General features: G+C 43.2%; 1 protein-coding gene across 2 annotated transcripts in view; it reads right to left on the bottom strand.

Moving 5' to 3' along the window:
* Positions 1-9,977, bottom strand: part of DOCK1 (dedicator of cytokinesis 1) — a 321,007-nt gene extending 311,030 nt beyond the window's left edge. Inside the window, exon 1 of one of the 2 annotated variants that reach the window (XM_068951448.1) lies at positions 9,743-9,977. In XM_068951448.1, coding sequence (XP_068807549.1) covers positions 9,743-9,788 — 46 coding nt within the window. In that variant the 5' untranslated portion in view covers positions 9,789-9,977. The remainder of the gene's footprint in view (positions 1-9,742) is intronic. The other variant, XM_068951446.1, reaches the window with a different exon arrangement.
* Positions 9,978-10,364: the final 387 nt, after the last annotated feature.

A 10,364-nucleotide genomic window follows, 5' to 3' on the forward strand; every position in this document is an offset into this window, starting at 1 on the left:
GTCTATCGCCCAGTAAGTCTATGAGAAAAAGGTCTTTTTCTCTTGGCCTGACAATTAACCAGCAGCATCACAGGAGACACAAGAGAGCACACAAGAGAAGTAAGATCACATACAGGTAGAAGACAGACAACAGCAAGAGGCGTCTCGCTGACAGGCTGTCAAGGGAAGGAGACCAAGTTAGATCCTGCCATACCAAAGACATACCTGCTAGAGAAAAACTCTTATTAGGAATGGAAGCTCAAACATCTCCAAAACTAAACTAAACCCATTCAACACAAAGGGTGATATAATGGTAGCTAGGTGAGTGGCAAGGAAAGAACTGAAGTAAGGATGAAAAGAGGTAAGACGAGGTAAGATAGTGCCTGCAAAAAGCTGGTGGTCATTTATGTATAAGAAAAACAAAGTGTGAGAATTAAAGAAGAAAGGTAGGTAATCATTAGCAAGAGCCAATGACTTATAATTACGTATGAAAGCTTCTCATTTCCTGATTTTTCCTTTTGTATGCTTTATTTAGGCAGTCGTGCATCACAACCACATTTTGCCAACAACGCAATCCACTGCTAGATACAGAACCCAGCAAAGCCACCAGGCCACTCAGCAACCAACTCCAGAGGCCGGGCACCAGATAACATCACCGTTTCTTCACATTACACAGAGCACACAATAGATTTGAATATAAGCACTATTCTCTATATGCTTGATTTAGAAATGAGTCAGACTGTCCGATACAGACAAGTAAAAACGGTAACGTGCTCCCATGTGACCCTAAGCCAGTAGGAGAAAGAAAATAAAAAATAAAAGAATTCCACTCCTTATCAACATGATGTTAGTTTTTATTTATATGCTCATATTTTAGGAGAGGAACCTAATACTTGGTCAAGAGAAAACATTTAAAGGTTCACACACATCCTCACCTATAATTTCCCTGACTTGACTATCATGCTTAACCTTATTTCTACTTAGTCATGAAAATTCTTATGCAACTTCTCCTTTATGAGAAAGTATTTATCAGATATTCCAAATAATTACCTTGAGAATGCGCAGTCACTTATCAGTCATGATTTGTTCACTGGAGTCACACGCACAGCACATTTTTGAAAGCACGCATCCTTTTAATTGTTCACCATCTGTGTTTTGAGTCCTGGAAACTCAAGTGTCATCAGCTACTTCCACCTGGCTCAGTATTCAGATATTTCCTGTTTTAAGGTCCACTACAGGAATATTTTTTACATTACCAGTTGCTTTCATTTTAGCTCATTGTTGATATCCAGCGCACAAGATGGTTGTATACACCTACTACACTGGAGCAGAAACTACTGAATTCCTAACAAAAGCACCCAACTAAACCCACTGAACCCATTCCTTCCTGCCAATATTCTTTCCTGCAGACCAGCCAGGAAGATCCTAGGACTATGTGAAAGGCTACAGCAGCAGGGAGCAGGCATGCTGCTAGACACAGAGGAAGCACCTCAGCATGGATGATCCTCCTGTCCCTGCTCCCTTCCACTAACACCCTTTAGCATTATTCAGAGATCACCACCATTAGCCATCTTGGTCATCCCTCCCCACCCCAACCTTCTCCCTCACCATTTCCATATATGTTGTAATTTCCACTATAGGAGCACAGGTCAGGGTCCTACAGCTTGAAGATCTGGATATTAATCTGGTGTCATTAGCTACTTGTTTGGCACCAGTTACCTCCTCCCGGAATCCATGCTTTCCCAGCAGTACTTACTACTCAACTATGTTCCCTAAACATAGTTTATTACACTCAGTTTCAAAGCCAGTGATGCCAGTATTTCTGTGCTTTGTTTTAAGAAAAAGAAGATGCATGCAGAATGAACAAAGAAAACCTAAGGCCACACTTTCAACAGATATTTAGATGCTTTGAGAGGCTCTCAGGTACTTCACACTGCACTAGGCCTTGGCATTTCCTTGTTCATATGCTCTTACGAATCCCAAGTGCCTACCTGGACTTTCAGATGTCAATTTTCAAAGTCATTCAGGAGCTTCATCTCCACAAACCTCTGCAGGTAATCAATTACAAATTCATCATATCCACCGTTAGATTCCTAATGTTAGATTTCCTAAGGGAAACAACGTTCTTCAATACCACCAGTGACACTCTCAGCACATAAAATTTCTCAAGTACTCCCACCTTATTACAGCACGCTTCTGAAACCACTGCATACAGCTTAACTTGAGATCCACTCAAGCAGGTTTTCAAATTCAGTATTAATTTGCATAGTAAAAAAGCTGAAGTGACACAAAGAAGCACTAAAGCTACTACACTAGCAAAGGATACAACGGCGAGACACAAGAAGCCAAGCGTCTACCAACACACATAGTGATTATGTAGGCTTTTACTTCACTCCGTGTTCATAAACTACACAGCAAGTACTGTACAGGTGACTTTTGTATCTTATCAACTTGATAAGGGAGAAACCTTTTGCTACACTAACGCCCTTTGAAAAAAAGTTAACCACCACAAACCTCTGAAAGCATGTTTTCCAAAATGTTTGTGCTAAGTAAAAACAACTACTAAAAAATAGTATACCATCCCAAAAAAATCCAAAAATTCAAATATCATGGCCAATAGTTACTTCTGTTAGTCATCCGTTTGTTTTGTTTTGTTATGTATATGGATACATGATTACATATAACAGTTCTCAAAATAATTATTTCAGTTTAGTTAGAGCCACGTGGAGTGGAAATGTATTTCAACAGGTATTTCATAGTTTGCTGATAAAACTGACAGTCAGTAATTGCTGCTGCTTGTACCATAAAAGTCTTAACACCAGAAATCAGATTTAAAGCACAAATTACATAAACATGGAAAGATAAACATTTTCCAGAACTACAGCTTAAAATGTAGATAACGGTTCAAAATTATTAGATTTTCTTTACTTTTTTATTTAGATAAGGAAAGATTTTAGTTTTCCTCAAAGCTAGAGGAGAAAAATATTTCAATAACTCATTACGGACTTCATTATAACAATAGTTATTTGAATAGTGTTTTAATAGCCTTGGTATCTACCACAGTCTAGAAAACAGAGTCAAAAGTGCTTTCAAGTTTACAAAAATCATACGCTCATTTTTTAAGCTATCAATACTCCATCTTCCTGTCAAGGAACAGGAAGACCTGCAGAGAAGAGAAGACCATGTATTTCACAGACGCTGCAACTAGCTGCTATTGAACCTTCTGCAAAATTTTCAGACTTACAACAGGTTAACAAATAAAATTGACGCATCCTTAACAGAGTAAACTTTAAAAGTGGATTAGCACTATTTCCTCACTTGAGCTTCCATTCATTGACACATATCACCTTTCAGCTATTCAAAGTTAATACAATTATAGGTATTTAACAAAATATATTGGACTTCATTCCTAACGGACTACTAAGCATCCTGATTTAAAAAAAGCATATCCTGCACGCGGCCCATAGCCAATATTGGACAAACTCCAGAAATGTATGCATTTCAAAAACAATTACTGCAATGCTTATGCCTGTGGCTGCAAGCTGAACAACAAGTTTCCTGAAGAGAATATGTTGCTATGACTTTAAATTGCATTCAATTTACTTCACCCCTTTTCCTGAAAGTCTCCCTGTGCACCCAGAAAGATGCATTTACCACACGCTGATCAATATAAACAACGCTGCGCCAAGTATGGCGAGCAGTCAGTCTAAAAAAATCAGCATTGTAGCAATGCACCTAAATTAAACATATTTATGGCAAGACAAGTATACAAGTAGAAAAGCTACGAAAAACCACTAGGGTACTACTTAAAATTAAGCCAGAAATTCAGAAACATTTCCCCTTCCCTCTCTCCCCCTCCAAATTAAAACTGAACCAAAAATAACCTGAGTATCTTGTCCTAGTGTCACTTTCATACTTGTGTATGATCTGTAAAGTGTAAACTTTGGTTATATGAAAACTCCCCCACTTTCATTTTGCAGGAGCAAGTGCCTTAATTAATAGAGGATAAATTCTTAAAGTGATTGAAAACTTACTCTCTAAACAGATGCTGTTTCATTCCCATAAGCAGGTGCCTATCAGAAGCGTGCGGTGTGCCATCTCCAAATCGTTCACAGCAGAAAAATAGAATAAAGCTACAAGCTATCTTTCAGGATCAAAGTACAACTATTTTTTTAAGCTTTTGTAAAAATTTCAAGAACCTTTCCAGCCAGATGCGCGTTAAACTCATATGAAAGAAGGTCTGGCTAGTTTGCTGCCTCTAGAAAGTCACATTGCTTATTAACTGTTTCCACTGCGAACCCTAAAGATTTTTCACAAGTGATTATAAAGCACAGGAATGGTCTGCAATAAAGACACTTGGGTAAAGATCATGACCGTCATAAGAAGGCCATTCCATTAAAATGAAGTAGATATTAATGCTTTTCACATCTCTAAGTGTTACACATTACGGCCTAAGACCTGAGATGTCCCAACTAAAAATAAACTCAGCATTAGTAGCTGCGGTACATAGGAAATACACATGCACTGTTTAATTAATACATTTTGTAACATGCTATAAGAGAAAATCAGTGAGAACAAGTATTTCTGGTAAATCCCTACAAGAATCATTTCTCAGAACCATACTGGTTTTAATATTGTTTCTGTACTCAAAGAAAATAAACCAATACACACACACACACATTCATTCATCCAGTGTGTATATCCCTCTCCAATCTGTTGCTTGCAACAAGAGTAGTTCATTGACAGAGAGCAATACGGGCTGCCTAGTAACTTGGGCAAGATCAAGCACACACCTGGAGTCAATTTAAGGTCTTTCATTTAAGAAAAAGTCTACTTCATTTACCTGGACCTTGCACATGCTTTACAGGTTGCCAATAAAGGTGAAGCACTGGAACGCATCCCTTTAGCAAGCAGGGCATCAAAAGGCGCTCTAAGATATCACAAAACAAAACTGTAATCAGGATATACTGCTTCTGGGACTAGCAATTTGCATGTGGTTTTTCAAAAAAATAAATTCTTAATAAAATATGAGAAAAATGCTAGTATCTATTATTACCTAGGGCCCAATGGCAAATAATGCAGTATAGGATCTGAGTAACAGAAGACCTGAAGCAGTTCTTGAAGATCTTTTCAAAATTCTGTCCTGACATTTATTACTATGGCACAATTTAAATACTACAGACATCCTGTTGTAAGAAGGATCAGTCTCCATAAGTTAATGATATCTTAAGCATTGAGTAACTCCAAAAGAAGCTAGACTTAGGAGGGACTTTAACAATTTAATACTATTTCCACAACAAAAAGTTTATCTTCGTAGATATAGATAGATAAATAGGCATATATTTAAACCAAGGATACTGTATAGCTGGATTTTTAATTTTTCTTAGAATGAAAGAGTATCTCAAGCATGTATCCCTTTTCCAGGAGAATCCCAAGTACACAGAAATTTTGACATAGTATCTGCAGACTGTAAATAGTGGACTCTGTCAAAATTTTCAACAGCACTGCTCTGTCTCACTCCTTCCTATCCACCATTTCAGAGAGCCGCTGCTAGAGCACAACTTTAGTTGCAAAACTTGCGTACCACAACCTCGGTAAGCTCACTTAGCCCACCAGCTCCTCATTGCCCTCCCCTAGTACCCTGTCTACACAGGGGAAAGCTTGAGAGCGCCTCGATGCGCCATAACAGCAGTGTAACAGTTACACACATACGGTCATAGACGTTTAGATTATTTTAAAACCACTAGTATCCATGGCGTACCTAATGTGGCCTAATAAATGGTATAGGAATGCACTCATCCAAACATCACGTGCTGTCCTGAAGTAATACATTCGATAGAGCTCTGTGTAGAGGTACCCAGCTCTCCTTGATCAAGACTCTGAATTTTTGAAACTAAGGAGGCAGAGCCTTCACTGACTTACTACTCACAGCAATAGCCACACGATCCATGTTTCTCAGCAACTCCTTAAGAGTAGCAGAGGAAAATACAGTTAGTATGTTGAAAACTAACCAGATTTCAAAGAAACAGCACAAGACTTGTAGAACTGAGGACTTCCTGGCTACATCTGACCCTGTGCAGACCCCATGCGTGTCCTGTTTCCCCATTAAAAAGAAAAAAAAAAACCCATACACCACATATCAATCACAATGGTAGCCTAATTGTTCCATACCTGCATAGACTTTTCAACAAAAAGGCATTTTAAATACCACATTTGAAGTTATCATAGTAGAACTTTTTCTACCTCTCACCCCAGTTTTAAGTCCAAGGAAAATTTAGCATTCACTTTCTGTTATTCCGTTTTAGAAGTGCTAGTTAGGCTCACAGACCTCCTACTGGAGCTCATTATACTTCATCTCCATCGGCATAAGGGAGAACACCAAAATTACAATATCCACATCAAAGTGAAAGCATGAAATGAAAGACTACACAGCCATATTCCACAGCTGCTTGGGACAACACCAAGGGTATACTGTAGACGTAAGGAATTTCTAGGACTTTCTGAAAGCCTCTGATGTCACTGTTCAGAAAGCCATACACCCATTGGGCCGCCTCCATCCAAAGACTGCCACACTTCAACAATATTACATGCCTTTTCAAATAACTCAGGAAGAGACGTGAAACACATAACTAAACTTCTAGATGAAGGAGAAGGCAAGAAACATGGGGAGAGGAGAGAAGCTACTTCAGTTAAGCTGATCATTTTTCTGTTTTAGAGGTTTCTCCTCATGTTACTCTAATAATTATATTATCCTATTACATCCACACCCATTCCTCATCCAACCTCCCCCCATACTAAGCACTGAATTCTTGCAGGAAGCGAGGCTGAGTCACACTTACAACTGCATTCTGAGATAATGTTTACACACTACATTACAGTGCTTCTCATTTGAGGACAATAAGTTCAGTTTGTAGATACATTGGACACCTACCATCACTCATAAATCTCACATTACAAGGTGAAGTAGGTTAAGCAGAAAAAACATTTCTAAAAATACTTGTATCCTATTGCAGTTTCAGTATAGGTAACTGAATTATTTATTCCAAGTATATCACAGAGAGCAAGTCTTTGGAACTTGAGAAGTTACCAGCACTAGTCATGCACACAACATACAAGCCAAAGGGAAGGTTGGGGGGGGGGGGGGGAGAAGAGTGAGAAAATCATTTATATGCACACATACAAGCATTTCTGAGCTCCCACAAGAGCAACATAAGTAATAAAACCCACAACCAAAAAACACCCTCCTGTTGATTGTTACTTCTGCTTTACACAATGTGTATGCATGTATCACTAAGACAGCTGTTCAATTAACAATCCTATTTAAGAAGTGACAGATGTTCCTATCTTACTGTCAGATAGTGTTGTTCTGCTGTCAGTTATACACCAGACTTCTCCAGTACTGGTCATGGCAACTATTTAGGAAGAAAATACTCTTTTATTAGGGTGTTCACCTTAATCGTGTACCCTCCATTTCTGCGTTGTGACTGCATAATTGCTGTATCAATTCCCCAATCTAGCACAAAAATTAAATACCAGAAATCTTGCAATGCACAGAAGCACCCTTGTTTACAACTATACAAAGACATGTAAAACATAGGCAACCAAATGGAATATTAATCTTCCAGAGAAGCAAATTCAGTGACGCAGAAAGCGGGTTATCCATTCCAAAATCTGTGTCCAATAGGATAGTGAAGGCAAATGAAATGGCTGTGTATGTTTCATTGTCTCTAAATCTGATTTTTTCTCATAGCAACGCTATGTCTACTTTCAACTCTCACACCTCTGCAGTTCACCACAGAACGTTCATCTCTAATGTAACTAAGGATCATCACTCATAGCTAGCTTACAGGGGGAAAAAAAAACTATTACAGAAAAAAAACAAAAAAAACTGCTATAACAAACCATGACAAACTTCTCTCAAGAGCTGTGGACAAAGAAAAGAATTATACAGATTGACCATGTCTCTGAGCCTTTTCAGGAGTTAAAGCATCAAAAGACTTCCAATGCAAAAATAAGCTGGTGCTCTGCAGAACTGCAAACCAATTTTAAGATTGTAAGTATAGGTCTCTTACTACACGTCATTTTCCACACTGGATATCCAAATATAGCTGAAGTATATTTTAAAATACTAATTATCCTATATGCTTATTCCTTCACCCTTTCGAAAGCTGTCCCAAGACATTGCTTAGATGTTTTGGAAAGCCAGGTCTTGAGAACCTGCTCAGTCACAGCAAAAGAGTACAGAGTACCTCACTTCAGAGTATCCAGGTGTATAACACTAGCATATGCTACATTAAAATTTTCTTTACAACATTCCAATATTTCAAAAATACCCTTTCATACAATATAAAACAGCTATTCGCAATACTTAATGAGCCACTGCTAGCTGTAGCGTTTCTGCTTCCTTACATTTTTACTGAGTCCTTAACATGGAAATTACTCAAGAGTTCCCAGGAAATGTAACTGGGTAGCTAGGATTTGCTAGTAAACCAAGTGTAAACACAGAAATGACATTTTAGAAATCATGCTCTGGCTTTCTAGGGAGGTACAAACTGAACTTAAAATTAGTTCCTAAAATTCAGCTGCGCTCTACTCAGACCCAGAAATCCCCTTTCTCCTATTTAAGTTGTATATACGAGATTGACATATAGATAAAACTGCAAAATTGTCAAAAGTAAAACGGTTCTTCACACTCAGCCGACTCCAGGAAGTTGGGGGGGGGGGGGAAGTTAAATTTCATATTTCCCAACAGAATAGCCAAATGTATTACTGCTTCCCCGTGGCAGATGTCCTCACCCACGCCAGCAAAGTTTTCTTCGCCTCACCCCCCCCCCCCCACCCCGAGCATTGCTTTTGTTAAAAGCAAGACATCCTCCATATCGAGATGAGCCATCCTGGGCAGCGCGTTACCCCGAAACGTCGAAGCTCGGTTTGAAGCCCGACTGAAACGGAGACTTTTTAAAACGAGAAGCGGAGCGAAACCCCCCCCCGCCCCAGCCCCGGCCCGAGCGGGGCGGCAGCGGCAGGGCGCGAAACGGATCCTCGGGCGGCAGCGCACAGGGGGGACCCCCGCGCCCCCCCCCCGTCGGTGTTAAACTCCCATTCCCCGCAAAATTAAAGAGCTTTTGTCCCCCCGCCTCCCTGCACCTTCGCCCCTTCCGTCTCTTAGCGCGGAGTATTAAGTCAGCTAGCGTTTAACACTACGGAGGGGTCCCCTCGGGCAGGGCGGGCGCGGCGGCCGGCACTCGCGAGCCGTCCCCTCACGGCCCGAGGGAGAGGGATCGAGCGCGGTCACGGCTTCCTATAACGTACTTAACTGCAATACTGGAACCGTGTCCTATTCAGCTCCAACTTTTAGGGGGGGGAGGGGTGTGGAAATTCAAGGTAAAAGTAAGTTTAAAGCCAGTTATGCTCAGCTAAACCCGGCGAGGGGGGAAAGCGGCCAGGCCGTTTTGCGCGGACGATTCAAAGCGGTTGTGCCCGGCCCTTGAGACGCCCCAGACCTCCCCCGCCGCGCAGCGCCGGACCCGAGCCGAGCCGCGGGGCCGGCCGGCCGGGCAGGGGGGTGCACCGGCCCGGCCCGGCCCGACCCGGCGGGACGTTTCCTGAGGAGGCGCGGAACCGCCGGGCGCGGAGCAGCCCCCCGGCCCCGCCGCCGCCGGCTCGGCAGCTGCAGGCAGCGCGGGCCGAGCGGGCCCCGCGGACTTCGCCGGCGCCCCGAGCGCAACAGGCAGGAGCGCGGCGGCGCCGGCCGGGTCCTCACCTACGCCGTATTTCTCCTCCCTTTTGGTGGGGACCCAGCGGGTCATGGCGCCGGGGAAGGGAGGGGGGGGGGAAGCCGCGGCGGCCGGGCCGGACCAGACCGGACCGGGCGGGGATGCGAGAATCCCCGCTCCCTTAAGCCGCCATTTTCCAACCGCGGGACGGGAAAAGTTTCTACCGACGGCGGAGTCATGTGGTGCGGGCGGAGCCAGCGGCCTGGCGGCGCGGCCCGGCCCGGCCCAGCCCCGCCGGGCGCCGGGGGAAGCCCCGCCGCCCCCCTCCCGCCGGGGGCAGCCGCCGAGCAGGAGGCGGGGGCGCCGCCGCGCTGCCCCGGGCGCCGCAGCGACCCCCTGAGGGAGCGCGGGCCGCGCCGGCCTGCGCCGCCTTTTGTCTCCTTTGGCGGCAAAAAGGCAGCAGCCGGCTACTTCTCTTTTTGCCTCAGTACCGCCACTTTGGCTGACCAGACCCCCGGTGGTGCTCCCAGGAAAAGCCCGCCACGTCTTTTCTAGTTGCCGCACAAAGGGAAGGGGGGGATGCGGTGGTCTGGCCGGCTGTGTGGTGACACGCCACGCGCACCTGGCCTGCCGCTTCTGGGCCCGTCTCTGGAGAAAGAAGAGTTTCTT

Source organism: Struthio camelus, chromosome 7, assembly GCF_040807025.1.
Source record: "Struthio camelus isolate bStrCam1 chromosome 7, bStrCam1.hap1, whole genome shotgun sequence".
NCBI lineage: Eukaryota > Metazoa > Chordata > Aves > Struthioniformes > Struthionidae > Struthio > Struthio camelus.